Genomic DNA, 15,565 nt, shown 5'->3' on the forward strand with positions numbered 1-15,565 from the left:
GAATCTTCTTGGGAAAGACACAAAGAGGAGGAGGGGAGACAGAGGGTAAGAAGAGGAGCAGAGACTAAATATACGTAAGAGCGTGTGGAGGCGGGCAAGGGGACCTGCACTTAGCTGCCCAGCTGCCACACCACTAAGCCCTATAAGCAATAGAGCCCATATGCAAATGCTTTATCTAGAAATTGCACCCATAGATCTAGAATCAGTGAATAAAGGCAATACATGGCAATAGCGAACTCAATAACGGAAGTTCGAGGCACCCAACGATGACAAAAATCCCAGCACTGTCCTCAGTCCCCGCTGTGACATTGGCAGTCATCCAGCCACTGCTTGGGAGCAGCCACTCAAAGTCTAGATATACCGAATTTCAGAGCCAGAATCCCCCCAGCACTCAGTCAGATACAGCCCTGTCTGGGGGCCCAAGTCTAGGACAGCAAGGGTCTTCTCACTTCCTGGTTTAGGGAAGAGACAGACAGGTGGCCCTGCCTCTGCCCCACAACATATCGACCCTCTAATTCAAAAGAAGCAGGGTAAAGTGCAGCCAGGAGTGAGCCCCTCTGAAGGGCCATCCTGCTCCTAGGCCAGGGCGCTGCAGGGGACAACCTGGGGATGCCAGCTGTGTAACCAGGCCCATTCTCCGAGAATGCAAGGAACTCAAAAGCTTTCTTTTTCCGAGGGGTCCCCTTGGGGGCGGGGGGCTGGGAACCTTGAGGCTGAGGTTCTCAGAACTGAGCCGCGTCTGACGAGGAATTTGGAATCCCTTTAAATCCTGGCTTTCCCACCCGAGAATGGGCCTTGTCGGGATGGGACAGACAGGTTTTAGGACTCCAGCTGAGACTCCCCAGTGAGTCTAGGTGGGTGCACTCGCCCCGCTGCCCCTCTGGCATCCGGAGGAGTCGGCGCGCGGCCTCCAGACGTGCAGCTGCAATGCCAATCAACGAGTTAATTACACACCGAGGCACTCAGCGGATAATCCAGGTCAGGCCCCTGCGCGGCCCTCCAGGGGCCACGGGGCCACGGCAGGTCGCAGCGGACCCGACCCGGATGAGGGCCCCCAGGCGAAGGGCCGGCCAGGGCGGAAGCCGAGAGTTTAGAGGAAAAGGGTCGAGCAGGGGAGCGCCCCTCGGGCGAAGAGGCTCCTGGCCATGGCCCCTGCACCCCTGGGCGACTTTTCCCGGGCTTTGTGTTCGCCCTGTCCTACCTGAGGCCACACCCTGAAATCAAACTCGCGGCCAGGTGAAGCCGGCGCTGCACAAACAAAGCGCGGCCTCTCTCCGCCGTTCCCGGCGCCGCCGAGGTCCCTCCCGCGGAGGGCGGGCCCGGCTCCCGCGGCCTCCCCGAGCTCTCCAGGGACTTCCCGCTGGGCAGGTGGGTGCCCCGGCCAGCCCGGGAGGCCGGCGACCCCTGGGGGGGGGGACCGGGACGCAGGGACAGGTCTCCCGCGCGCGCGGCCTCCTTTCCCCGGGTTTTCAGTCCCTAAAGTTCGGGGCTGGCCGGCGCCCTGTGCACCCAGGAGCGGCCGTGGGGAGGGCGCGGGGCTGACGGGCCCGGAGCGCCGGTACCGGGAGCCGGCGCAGCTGGGGGCGGACCGACCTCCGCGTGTGCGCCGCCGCTTCCGGCCCAGCTGCTGGGGCTGCTGAGGCGCGGGGCTGGGGGATTCGCGCCCCAGAGGGGCGCCGCATGCGGGCCTGCGAGGTGGGGCCGGTGGCCGCGCTGAGTCGGAGCGGAGCGCGGTGGGGACAGCGGCCCGAGGCGGTGCTGCGCCCACTACCCCTCCTCCCCGTGCGCCGGGCGGGGAGCCCGCCACCTCGCCTTGTACCTGAGATGGTGGCTCAGTCGGGAGGCAGGCCTGGGGCGGATCCGAATGCTCTGGATTCGGCAGGTCGCAAAATCCACCGAGACACATACAACATTTGTCACAATGCATTTCTGATCTCTTTCCACCCAGGCCTCGGAGGACTAGCCAGGGAAGGTCCTCAGTCTTCCCTCTCCTCGGTGCCTGAGAGATCTGCCCACTGAAGGGTGAGGAGTCGAGAGGAAGCGGCCAGGAGGTGAGTGAGGAACCTTCAGCCCTTGTAAGGTGTCCAGGAGCCTTCTCAAGACCTCCATGAGGGACAGGCTGGAAGGGGCAGTGGACAGGCTGGTGGCCCTCCTGGGACGCTCTGGGTACTGTTAGGCAGGGGCAGTGGTCCCTCCTAGGTGCCATTTCTCCATCCTTACTGGATGTGCACTGTAACTCCGGCCAGCCCACAGCAGGAGGCCCCGGCGCAGACTTCTGCCTGCCCCTGGCCCAGTCTCTGCTGTGGTCAGGTGTGATGCCTGTCTGGGGCGAGCCAGTGTCACGAAGGCCGGGGCACTGAATTCTTGCTTGGGAAGGAGGCTCCCGAACAGGAAGGGCAGCAGCCGGCCCAGTGTCTGCACTGAGCAGGCCCGGAGGCAGCCCCAGGCAGAGGTGCTGCTCCGCACATCCCAGCCTGCTAGCTCATTGCCCACATCTCCCAACCTGCTAAAATGGATCCAGCTGTTCCCACACCCGTGGAAGATGAGCGACATCCCATCTGGGATCTAGACGCTGCTAGGAGCACCCAGGGCTAAGACGTGAAGAGCTCCCGGCGTGTGGGCTGGGTTTTCTGTGTCTTGTCCTATTCTGGTGTGTTTTCGGCTCCCCCGACTTGTTTTCCTAGGTAGGGGAAAGAGGGGCGTCAAGACCGTGTCTGTGCTCGGGTCTTTTGGAACTGTTACAGCATCTACTGTAATACTGCGAGTCCTCCTCGGGCCATACATAGGACAGTAGCGGAGAACACATTTGGAATCAGAAAGAGCTGGGTTCAAATTCTGACTTCGCCTTCTATTTATTCCTTAAGCGAGTTGTTTTACTTCTCTATAAACTTAAATGTCCTCACCTATGAAACCGGGCGATCGAGCGTGCCTCAGAGGAGAGTTGTGAGAAGTCACGGTGATAAATAATCAACGTCCAACAGCCCCAGCCGTGAGCCACCTCCTCACGCTCTAGTTATTACTTAGGAAAAGTTAAACTACCCAAGCCCTGGATTCTCCTGGAGAACTTTGAGAATGGTCTGGCTCTGTGGCAGCAGACTGGGGAGGGTTTACCGCAAGCCATGGGAACAAAGTAAAGGCAGAGGGTCTGTAGTGGGCAGGTAGAGGTGGCCCGGGAAGGGGCCAGATCTGGAAGAGGATCCAGCTTTGGAGGCAGAGACAGCGGGATGTTCTGTATGTGTCACAGGTGCTCACGTGTGTGTGGGAGACCCGGACACATTGTTGCCACAGGGCTGCCCTGGGCAGAGGGAGCCTCTGGCTTGAGGCTTCTAGTCCTAGCTCTGCCCTCAGCGGCTGTGTGACCCGGGGCAGGTCGTTTGACTTCTCTGAGCTCCAGGCATGTTAGCTTAGAGACAGTGTATTTGAATACCAGCTCCAAACTTACCATCTCAGACAGGCTTTCTCTCTGAGGCTCGGTTTCTTCACCTGTAAAACAGAGCTCATAATATCTAGCTTGTAGGATTGTGGCCATTAAATGCACTTATAAGCACCTAGCACAGCGTCTGACGTGTGCTATGCGCTTTACACCCATATGTGTGTGTATATTCCCTTCCTGGTCTCCTCCATCCTCTCCCCGGCCACCTGTCATCTTTCAGATGCACCCAGTAAAGCAGGTTTGACACATCTCACAGTATTGTGAGCATAAAGTCAAGAGGGGAACGACACAGAGATATAGGAAGTGAAGAGCTGTGAAACATAATCTTTTTGTGTGGTTAGGGGCCTTAAGCCTGTGACTGGGGACTCTAGAGGCTCGTTCCAGCCAGGGTCTAAGGACCCTGTGATGAGGACTCGGGCCTCTGCATGTGGAGGCTGCTGAAAATTGGGCAGAGTGAAGAGGGGTTCAACCTACAGCCCTTCCAGGAAGGCCATTCTTTACTTTTCCCTTGGAGATAACCCCGAGCCCGGGAAAGCCCAATCCTGTGGATTCTAAGTACAGTGAACGGAGGTCAGAGGGCTGCGCTGGCTTGGGCCGCTGCTGGACCACAGCACTGCATTAGTAGGCTGGAGCGAGCCCGAGGCGGGCCTGAGTCAATATTGACCTTCCTGGCTGGCCAGCCTGGCTCTTTGGCCTCTCATTCAGCTGGAGTGTTGACACAAGAGATTGAATGAGCTTTATTATCATATTCTTTTCAACAACAGCCCCATTATCTCTCCCGCGGGGATTCGCTGGGACCTGTAGTGTGGGAATGGTGACAAGTGCAGGGAACCCAGGCATTTTGGCTTACATGCAGAATGCCCTCTGCCTGCACACTCAGCTTCTCTCTGGGTCTGTCCAGTGGGACAGCAAAACCTCAAGGTCCTGCTCAGCATCCTGGGGACACTCCCTGCTTCAGCACGGAGGCCCTGGGCAGATCTATGAGGCCCTCAAGCAATGGTCGTGAGGGGCACAGCCTGGCTCTAGGACCCAGCCACCCTGCAGGTGACCACTGAGCAGAAAAACACATGAAATTCTCTTCAGGCCCTTCCCCCTGGTGAGACTTGGAGGGGGGGAGGCAGGAAATGAGTCCCCTGACTCACGTGATGTGAAGAGGGGTAGATGGCAGGCCCAGATCTCTGCTAGAGACTGAGGGAGGGCAGAGATCAGCTCCATACAAAGGATGAGCAGCAGGGGACAGAAGGACAGAGGGCAGGGGCGTCGGGGAGCGGGGAGGAGCTCCCCATCACTGAATGTATTCTAGCAGGCCACAGACATGTCCCTGTCAGGAGTGCCACTGAGGGACTGAAAGTTGGCCAGGGACAGAGGAGAGGCCAGACCCCATGAGCAAGTCCCCAGGCATGTACACTACCATCTCTCTGGCAGGTGGGGCAGATCAGGGTGGGGTCTAGCAACATCTCTTTGGAAAAGCAAGCCAAACTGCATGAGACCAAGGATTTTGTGTTATTCACCACGGTCCCTAGAACCTGGAGCAGAGTTGATGTACAATAAATGAATTTATTGAATCAATTTATATTTAAACAAACTCCAGAAAGTAAAATTTGAGAATATTCCTGGCCAATAAGAATACTTCAGTGAAAGGCTGGCTTCTGTTCACGATATTCTCAACCAGGGGGCCAGTGAGGCCCATCATTCTTCACGGAAGTGTGTGGATGACAGTTCCCAAAGTGGGTTACAAAGAATTTGGGCAACCTAGCTACAGCTCTCTGGGTGGAAGGGCCCGGCCCTGGAGGTGACATGGTCCTTTTTAGGCCCCTCTGTGCCTGGATGGTGGCAGTAGTGGAGGTACCTTTCTAAGTGCTATAGAACTTTGGGGCTTGGGGGGCCTGGGGGTTCAGTCAGTTAAGTGTCTGACTCTTGATCTCAGCTCAGGTCTTGATCTCAGGGTTGTAAGTTCAAGCCCCACATTGGACTCCATGCTGGGCATGGAGCCTACTTAAAAAAGAAGAAGAACTGGGGGGCTTACCTACCTCAGCATCATGATTCTAGAATTGTTCCTTCCCCAGGGCATCATGAATGGGTGTGAGAATGAGACAGAGGTGGTGGTGGGGGGTGACAGCTGTCTGCAGCAGCATTCACACCAGGTCAGAGAGACACAGGTCTTCCCCTTCTTTGCTGCTTTACTTGGGCAAATGACTTGATCTCTGTGAACATGGGATTCCTCGTCCACGTAATGGGTACAGTCATAGCCCTGCCTTATAGGCTTGTGGGGACGAGATCCTAAATGTGACACGATCGGCCCAGAGCCTGGTGCTTACACTAAGCACTCCTTGCGTGACGACTGACTGAGTGTTTAGGTATTTACTGAAAATACCTAAAATTGCCCCTTGAGCTTAGAACAGGTACTGGTCCCCTCCTCAAGTACCTGGGGACGCTGGCAGAGGTGAATGGGTCTGTTCCCTTGTCACCACTGGAAATGCTACAGCCTAGAAAGGAGGTCACAGGCAGGAACTCAGGACCCGCATACTCTGGGGCCACCCCAAGCCAGTGCTCAGTAGTGCTAAGCAGCCGCTAAGCCTCCCTCAGAGGAAGCCCATGTGTCCCTCCACTCTGGCTTACAAGCACTGGGAGGGGGGCCCACGGTCCCTCCTTTCCAGTCACCTGGATATGGAGGGGAATCCCACCGGCCTCGTTCCTAAAAATTTACCAAGATCTCAGGACTGAGACAACCAACCAAATCCTGCCCCCCTCAGATTAGCTGCAAACTCCTCCGGACTCACTTTCTGGAAGCCACCTCCCCAGCCTGCAGCGCCTTCTTGTGGCTCCCTTCAGTGGGCTCCAGGTCCTTCCTTTGAAAGGGATCTGATGTGTGGAAATAGCCAAACCCCACTCGAAGCTGGGTGTGGAAGGTAAGGTAGGTGACTCAGCTGGACAGCAGCACTGCTGGTGAAACAGCTTGGTGGCCCTGGCACTCCAGGCCCTGGCGGCTGCACGTCTGCTCCCCCAGAGGAGCAGTTTGAGAGGGTGACCCACCCACTGTGGCTCTTCTCCTCATTCCCGTTGTGGCCTCTAGAGCAGCCTCGCCTAGCAGTACCCTGCTCCAGGGGGCCCACCGCCCAGACCCCTTGTAGCCATGGGACAGTAGCATCAGCCGTGAAGCTCTGCCCACCACTCCTTGAGCCAAGCCTGCAGGTTCCTGGCTTGAGGCCGAGGCCCCGCTGAGGGGCCGTGGATCCGTGCTGGAGAGAATACACTCCTGCTGCTGCTGCCGCTTTTCTCATATATCCAGGCCCTGATGTCACAGCCATCAGCATGCGCTCCATGGAACATTTGAGCCACCCCTTGCAGGGCAAAACCCAAACAAAGTAAGGGGCAGCCTACACGTCAGGACAGCCCCGATCTCCTCTGGCTTCTGACTCACAGATGAGCCCAGGAAAAAAGCCTCGCAATCTTGATTGAGGGAGCTGGCTGCCTCCCCCCCTTCTGCACACTCCCGTGAGTCCACACAGGCTGCTCAGCCCCATGGCTGTTCACAGAGACCCCAGGAAAGAGACGAACAGCAGCCCAACTCCCTCAGAATAAGCATGGTGGACAGAGCAGGGGCTTTGGGACCAAATGTAGGTTCAGACCCCCAGCTCGGTCCTTTCCTGATTCTGTCCCCTTGGGCAAGTTATTTAGGCTCTCTGAGCCTCATCGACAATCGAGAATCATGGGTAATAACAGTAATTCCTACCCCCCCGGGGTTGGTGTGAAAATGAAATGAATTGATCCTTGGGAAGAGCCAAGCACATTCCCTTTCTGGCTCCTGTTCCTCTGACATGACAGCCATACTGTCAGGGACGCTGGGCCTTTGGCTCCCTGAACTCTCCCACCAGCTCCACCCTCAGGAGCTGGGTGTGGCAGGATTTCCTCCAGAAAGCCTCTGCCAGGAACTGACAGGCCCCCCATCTGCCAGGCTCTGGCTGGAGGAAGCAGCCATAGCAGGAGCTGTGCTGGGAGTTTCCTTCCCAAACTGGTTTGGGCAGGGCTCTTCCCCTCCCGGTGCTGGGCATTCCCTCTGGTCCAGTCCGGGGCCAGCCAGCAGGTGACGTCTGCAGTCATTCAGAAGAGGGAAGTTCAAAGCATTCCTCAATCTCAAGGTTGGATCCCCGCTTAAGAAAGAACCTTCGGCATCTCCTCCCTCCCCTGTGTTGGGATGAGGCCTGCGACAGGAGGGGCTGGGGCAGCGGAGGGCTCCCTGAGCCCGAGCTGGGGCTTGGCTTCTGGCCATTTCTACTTCAGAGTGTCAGGTCCAGGTGGTTTCTGTCAGGCTAGGCAGAGGGCAAGGCAGGGACTGGCTCTCCGAGGGAAGATCATCTCCCTTCCTCCTCCCTCCTCCCTCCTCCCGGTATCTTCTTTGAGGAAAGCCCTCTACTCGGTGAGTGGAGTGTGCGTGCAAAGAGGTGGCGATACCAGGAAGGCAGCAAGGCAGCTCTAAGGGTCGGCCGGGCTGGTTTACCACCACGGGTTTACCACGGCCTCAGGGCTGATGCCGCAGCCACCCTCCCTCGGCCCCTGGGCCCTTGACCTTGGTCAGAAGTAGGAAACAGGGCTGGAAAATGGAGACCTAAAAATGGCAAATGGAGGCCTCTGTCTGGACCCGGTGTGCTCCAAGGACACAGGACCCGTTGCCAGAGAGATATAGGACGTCTGTCTGCATCTCAGGGGTTTCACACCCAATGACTTGTCAACATTGGACACCTGAGTGGGGGAGTGTGTCTCTTAGAAACTCAGACCTCATGATCACTCTTTATTCTAAAATGTTTTGTTTTCTTTATTTTTTAAAAATTCTCTGAAAGATTTTATTTATTTATTTGACACAAGCAGGTGGAGTGGCAGGTGGAGGGAGAGGGAGAAGCAGGTGGCGGGAGAGGGGGAAGCAGGTGGCGGGAGAGGGGGAAGCATGCGGCGGGAGAGGGGGAAGCATGCGGCGGGAGAGGGGGAAGCAGGCTCCCCACCGAGCAGGGAGCCCGATGTGGGGCTCGATCCCAGAACACTGGGATCATGACCTGAGCCGGAGGCAGGTGCTTAACCCACTGAGCCACCCAGACGCCCCTTGTTTTCTTGAGAAAGAAATTCTAGAGGGGCGCCTGGGTGGCTCAGTCAGCTAAGCATCCAACTCTTGGTTTTAGCTCAGGTCATGATCTCAGGGTCCTGAGATCAAGCCCCGTGTCGGGCTCCCCCCTCAGTGCAGAGTCTGCTCGTCTCTCTCTCACTCTGCTCCCCCTGCCCTCTCCCTCTAAAATAAATAAAATCTTGAAAGAAAGGAAGGGAAGGATGGAGGGAGGAAAGAAGGAAAGAAGGAAGGAAGGAGGGAGGGAGGGAGGCAGGGAGGAAGGAAGGAAGGAAGGAAGGAAGGAAGGAAGGAAGGAAGGAAGGAAGGAAGGAAGGAATCCTGGAATCCTGGAATCCTAGAAAGAATCCCCTACTCCTAACCGTTGCCATCAAGAGTTCTGCTTTGGACAAAGAAAACCTTGGTAGTTGAATTTATCCCTGAGACCCATGGGTGTGGAGGTTTTGACCCCAGAACATCAAGGGTTCCGGGAGAGCCCAACAAACTAGGCTCCCATGTAGTCACCCACCCTGGACCTGGGGCAGGCAATGGCCAGACTGTGGGTAACCCCCTCTCCCATCCCCCCATTACTGCCTCCAGCTTATTATTTTAGCTTTCACATTTAGATCTGATTAATTTTGGGGTATGACATGAATTCATTTTTCAGGATTCTTTTTTTTTTTTTTCCCATATGGTTATCTAATTGTTTCAGCTACATTTTTTGAAAAGATCATCTGTTCCCTATCATATTGCAGTGTCACATTTGTCATAAATTAAGTGACCTTATATGACTGGATCTATTTCTGGATTCTCTCTTCTGTTCCATTGGGTGATTTGTCACTCCTTGTGCCAGGTCCACACTATATCGATTATTGTACTGTTACCATAAATCTTGGTATTTAGTAGTGTAATCCTTCAACCTTGTTCTTCAAGATGGTCTCTACTATTCCTGATTCTTTATGTTTGCTCTGTACATTTTCAAGTCAGTTTGTCAATTTCTACCAAAAGAAATATGCTGGGATTTTGACTGAGACTGAAACAAATCTATAGATTAATCTGGAAATAATTGATACCTTTATATCATTGAGTCTTCCAATCTATGAACATTCTTTAATAAATTTAATAATGTTTTATACTTCTCGGGGCGCCTGGGTGGCTCAGTGGGTTAAGCATCTACCTTCAGCTCAGGTCATGGTCCCAGGGTCCTGGGATCGAGTCCCACGGTGGGCTCCCTGCTCAGCGGGGAGCCTGCTTCTCCCTCTTCCTCTCCCCCTGCTTGTGTTCTCTCTCTGTCAAATAAATAAAAGCAATCTTTAAAAAAAATAATGTTTTATACTTCTCAGTGTAGGGACCTTGCACATCTTTGATTACGTTTATTCCTAGGTATTTGACTTTTTTTTTTTTTTTAATGTCTTCATGGACATTTTTTTTGAAGTTTCTCCTGGAACTCATTCATTATAAAAAATACATCCCAGGCACAGCCGAGCGGGGAAGATGCATGCGGGAAGCCCTCCCCGGCTGCTTCACCCTCCCAGTGCCTTGATGTGCGCACCAGCCCAGAAGCTCCCTGAATCCTGTCGTTTAGGGGTTTCTGTGGAGGCCTCAGTGCATAGGCACAATTGATTAAATCATTAGCCATTGATCATTAACTCCATCTCCAACCCCACTGCCTCCCCAGAGGTGGGGCAGGGCTGAAAGTTGGAACGTTCTTTCCATCTGGGATTGCAAGGGTGTTAGGAGTTGTATACCAGGAACGGGAAACTGAGACCAAGTATCTCTTTCCCATTGTACCACAGAATCTTTAAAAAAATTGTTTTTTCTATTTGTTTGTTGTTGGTATGAAGAAATACAACTGATTTTTTTTAATTGACCTGGAATCAGGGATCTTCTACATTCACTTATCTAATTCCAATAGTTTATATATAGATCTTTCTCGATTTTCTATGTACACGTTCATGTTGTCCCAGGCAGTGTTAGTCTCACCACATTCTGGATGCGTTTTTGCAGCCTCTCTTTAGGTGGGGATTTCCCATTAGCTAAGTGACTCGCTCTGATTTCTGACCCTACCCGCCCCCCCTCCAAAACCCAAGCTCAGTTCATTGCTTCCAGCAGCTCCCCACCTTCACTACCACAACCTGGGGTCCTAGGACTCTGTGGTATCCTTTTTCCTCAGACTTTTCCTACTGCCTCTGGGAAAAACTTGTTCTCAGGAGGGGACCCAGGAGGTGGATCCCAGGGCCATTTACCTTCTGCTAAAGATGCTATCCCCTTGCATTCCTGCAGAAAAAGCTGGGCATTCAGGTGGGGCTGGGGGAGTCGGGAAAGACGGATGTTTGGGGATGAAAGTATTAGCTTACTCTTCTTCAGCTCTTGGGTGTGTCCTTACACCTGCAAAAGAATGTGAGTTCACAGAGCAAGGCGGGGAGCAATGACACCATCAGTGAAGCTACTCTAGGGCCAGAGGGTCTATCGGTGAGGCTCTAAGCACAGGACTGCAGAATGAGGACTCTGGGAGCCAAAGCCTGAAAGGGACAAGGTGTTTTACCAAACTGCAAACCGTCTACACAATGGAGAGGTGGTGAGGTGGCCAGGTCCCCCAAATGAGGCATGGCCCTTTGATCAGCGAATCTGTAAGGAAAGGTATTGGGCATCTCTCCTGGATCTGGATCTGCTCACGTCCTGATTTCTGCAGGGCCCTGAGCTGGGAAACAGAGGTGCACAGAATCAGAAACATGAAAAAAGAATCAGCCCCCGTTCACCAGGGGGTCTGCTCACTTAAGCCTCCTGAAGCCTTGTGAGGCAGCCTTTACTAACCCTGTCTTATAAGTGAAGAGCCCTGAGGCACAAATCATTTAGGTAGCTTGCACAGAGTCTCCCCAAATTAGCAGGAGACTCCCCACAATTCGCCTGCAACTCAGCAGGTATATTTCACTCCAAAGGCCTTGGTCCTTGGGGCTCCTGCATAGGGGGATTTGCCTGCAGGGAGCATTTGGTAGACTCCCGGTGGCGTCAAGGCCCCAGAAGCAGCTGACATTCCAAGAGGTGTCACGTGGATTCTGATTGATTCACACGGGCTGAATCCCTCCTTGGGAAAGCTGTGGCTGTCTGAGGACCCCTGCCTTTACGAGTGGGCACCAGCTGCCTCCCACATCTGTGACGTCCTCCAGAACGTGCTAAAGTGACCAAGAAAATGCTGTTTCCAGAGTAGGAACCAAAGGAGAACCCTTGGCTCTGTCTGTTTCCAAATCTTTGGGGCTTTTGTTTCTTTGTTTTATATGCAAAAACTTGTATTCATTGCAAACGAGAACAAAACAACAAAAAAGAAAACGGTCAGAACCACACCACCAGGGGCGCCTGGGTGGCACAGCAGTTAAGCGTCTACCTTCGGCTCAGGGCGTGATCCCGGCGTTATGGGATCGAGCCCCACGTCAGGCTCCTCCGCTATGAGCCTGCTTCTTCCTCTCCCACTCCCCCTGCTTGTGTTCCCTCTCTTGCTGGCTGTCTCTATCTCTGTCAAATAAATAAAATCTTAAAAAAAAAAAAAAAAAAAGAACCACACCACCAAGTCTTTGGATAGACGAACGATCCAGGCATTCAACTCAAGAAACAAACATGCCTGTTTCTTGAAACCTAGAAGTGACGTTTTCAGGTACACAGAAGCCCATTGAGTGTATTTACCATGATAAAGAAAAAAAATTAAAAACAAAACCCAAAAAACCATTGAGCGGCTTGGAGCTGCTTCAGATACAAAAGCTTTCAAGTGAGCAGTCCCACCCAGTCTTCCGTCCACATGTGGTCCTGGCCAGAGACTCTCTGAAGGCAAGCTGGAGTCCTCATTTTACCCTGGGTTTCCAGTCTCCCCATCTCAGATCGGCAGGCCCATGTCCCTGGTAGCTTTTGACATTGTTCATAGGGCCTTAGGCAAAGCCCAGATGAGCAAGGAATAGAGGTTTGGCTGTAAGTTGATGTTTTGCACAGAGTTCTGAGACTCGAGGGCAAAGGGCCCAAAGTGGGGAGACTAACCCCTACGCAGCTGTCCTCACTCACGCCAGATGTGCCCTTGACTCAGGACCCTTCTGGAATCAGGGCCAAGCACTTGGGGACCAAGAGGGCCCTTTTGGGGGGTTCCTGGTCCTGTGATACGTGCTCCCAGACTGCACACCATGTTGGCTTTTTATGAGTGTGGTTTATTACCTAAATAGGTTTTCTGTCGTTGAACCATCCTGGGATGGACCTGAGTTAAACAAAAACCTGTAACACGCTGTTGGGTTCAGTTTCTTAGTTCTGTTTAGGGCTTCACTTTTGTTCATACGTGAGATTGGTTCAAGTTTTCTCTTTCCTGCACTATTCTTACCTGGTTTAAGAATCAAAGTCGTACTTGCTTCATAAAATGAATTTGCCTGCTTTCCTCCCTCTTTCTCCTTTTTAAATTATTTGACAGTAAAATGATATTTGTAATGGGCTTGGGATCTTATAAAAACACACCCCCAGAGTCTGCCTGCTCGGCAGGAGACTTGGCACAGACGAGAAGACAGACACCTCTCTTCCTTGTTTATAGTCTGTGTCGGCTTATTTCTGGCACTTTTGTTGTTTCTGGGACTGCTTTGCTGGGAGCTAGCCATATCCCTGAGGAAGTAGGGATGAGAGGTGAGGGGAAGCCCCGGGCTGGGGGGAGGGAGCCCTGAGCCGGGGTTGGGGGGGTCCAGCACCCACTGCAACCACCTAGGCTTCCGGGGGCCAGGCTCCCAGGAAGCCCCTCACTGGAGCTCAGCCCAGCCCTCCCCCACGCAGGCACCATGTTCCGAAAGAAAAAGAAGAAACGCCCTGAGATCTCAGCCCCACAGAACTTCCAGCACCGCGTCCACACCTCCTTTGACCCCAAAGAAGGCAAGTTTGTGGGCCTCCCACCACAATGGCAGAACATCCTGGACACACTGCGGAGACCCAAGCCCGTGGTGGACCCTTCTCGCATTACTCGGGTGCAGCTCCAGCCCATGAAGGTAAGGTGGGCGGCGGGACGGTCGGGCTGACTGCAGGCTCTCCCGCTCCACGGAGACCGGAGACCGTGCCTGGCAAGACAGCAAAGACACCTGGAGGAAGCACGTCATTGCCAGCTATCAGTCAGCTGGCTGTTTTCAGTCTCCACTCAGGAGCCTCACCCAGGGGGAGGACTCCATGTCCAGGGGGGAGGAGCCTGGGGAGGCCCTCTCTGCGGGCTGGTAGGGTTGCCAGATTTAGCAAACAAAATTACAGGGTGCCCAGTAAAATCTGCAATTCAGGGAACAACACATTACCTTTTAGTGTTAAGTGTGTCCCATGCCATATTTGGACACACAGCCCCTGTTTGGGCTGGGGCTCCCAGACCAGCAGGATTTCGCCGTGTGGGTCACGAAGGGCAAGAGCGTTTGGAGTCAGGGGCCTGTCAACGTGTGTGGAGGAGAGCTCTGCACTGGTTGCTGCCTCCTCGGGGAGCTCCGGACAGCTTCCAGAAGGCCACAGATGGAGCTAGAGAAAGACAGCAGGCCCCAGGAGGGTTCTGGACCCCACCCCCTGCCCCCTCAGCTCCCCAAGCTCAGCTGCCCATACCGTTTGAGGGGCTTACCCCCTGTCTGCCCTGCCCGACTGCCCCATGACAATAGGCTTCCTCCTTGTATTCTGCTCCCCCCGCACAGGCCTGACCTGCTGTGGGTCCGGGTGAGTGGCTGAAAAGTAAGGAACAGATGGATGACACAGCAAGTGAGGCCCTTCAGTGTCCCCCAAGATCTCCCTCCGTGGAGGCCCCGTGCCACGAACAGGCTGCTCGCCACACTCTTCTCCCTCCCCTACAGACCGTGCGGCAGCTCGGTGCCCGTGGATGGCTACATCTCAGGGCTGCTCAACGACATCCAGAAGTTGTCGGTCATCAGCTCCAACACCCTTCGTGGCCGCAGCCCTACCAGCCGGCGGCGGGCACAGTCCCTGGGGCTGCTGGGGGACGAGCACTGGGCCGCGGACCCGGACATGTACCTGCAGAGCCCCCAGTCTGAGCGCACTGACCCCCACGGCCTCTACCTCAGCTGCAACGGGGCCACACCAGCAGGCCGCAGGCAGGTGCCGTGGCCAGAGCCACAGAGCCCGAGGGTCCTCCCCAATGGGCTGGCTGCCAAGGCACAGTCGCTAGGCCCCACGGAGTTCCAGGGTGCCACGCAGCGCTGCCTGCAGCTGGGTGCCTGCCTGCAGAGCTCCCCACCCGGCGCCTCGCCCCCCGCAGCCACCAGTAGGCGCGGGACCAAGGCTGCCAGGCACGGTTCTGAGGAGGCCCGGCCGCAGTCCTGCCTGGTGGGCTCAGCGACAGGCAGGCCGGGCGGGGAGGGCAGCCCCAGCCCTAAGACCCAGGAAAGCAGCCTTAAGCGCAGGCTCTTCCGAAGCATGTTCCTGTCTACTGCTGCCACGGCCCCTGCAAGCGGCAGCAAGCCGGGCCCTCCCTCCCAGAGCAAGGTAGGTGGGGGCTGGGGTCGACCCTCTGGGCCGCTCTCAGCAGGGCAAGGAGCCTGGCCTTCCCTACTTACAGGGTCAGGCTAGGGAGAGTAGAAGGGAACAGAATGATCAAGAAACCAGCTCAGCCTCCACTGCGGATTCTACCCTGAGCCAAATGAGCTCTGGTCTTCCAGAGGCTGTGAGGGTGAGTCAGAGGGGGCAGGCCAGCTCGTTCGTTTTCTGGGGGGCCTCAGAGGGGCTTTCGGTACACCCCTGCCCTGTGCCGTGTGTCTCAGTGGACCACACTGGGAGGCAGTCACCTTTAACCATAAGCCCAGACCCTCCCCCGGTGCCCAGCGACCACCAGCCTGGCCCCAGCACTGGGCAGTGGCAGGCTCCGGCCTCCCTCTTCCCAGAGCTTCTTTCCACCTCCACCCCTCTCTTGCCCAGTGCTCTCCTGAGGTCCAGCAGACGCTCCCTGGACTGCTTCTCCCTCAGGTGTCAGAGTTTTCATGTCAACTCCTTCTCCAGTGAGAAGGATTCTTTGCTTCCGACCCTGCCCCTGCCTTTTTTTTTTTTTTTTT

General features: G+C 55.0%; 1 protein-coding gene across 3 annotated transcripts in view; it reads left to right on the plus strand.

Annotated features, from left to right (window-relative positions):
* PAK6 (p21 (RAC1) activated kinase 6) overlaps positions 1–15,565 on the plus strand; it is a 39,719-nt gene that overhangs the window by 12,413 nt on the left and 11,741 nt on the right. For 2 of the 3 annotated variants that reach the window (XM_040620454.1, XM_040620455.1), the window contains exons 3-4: positions 1,949–2,051; positions 13,317–13,525. In XM_040620454.1, the coding sequence (XP_040476388.1) occupies positions 13,322–13,525 (204 nt within the window). In that variant the 5' untranslated portion in view covers positions 1,949–2,051; positions 13,317–13,321. Of the gene's footprint in view, positions 1–1,177; positions 1,369–1,948; positions 2,052–13,316; positions 13,526–15,565 lie in introns of those variants that run through there. The other variant, XM_040620456.1, reaches the window with a different exon arrangement.

The sequence above is a fragment of the Ursus maritimus genome, unplaced genomic scaffold (assembly GCF_017311325.1).
Source record: "Ursus maritimus isolate PB19 unplaced genomic scaffold, ASM1731132v1 scaffold_35, whole genome shotgun sequence".
In the NCBI taxonomy this organism is placed as follows: Eukaryota; Metazoa; Chordata; class Mammalia; order Carnivora; family Ursidae; genus Ursus; species Ursus maritimus.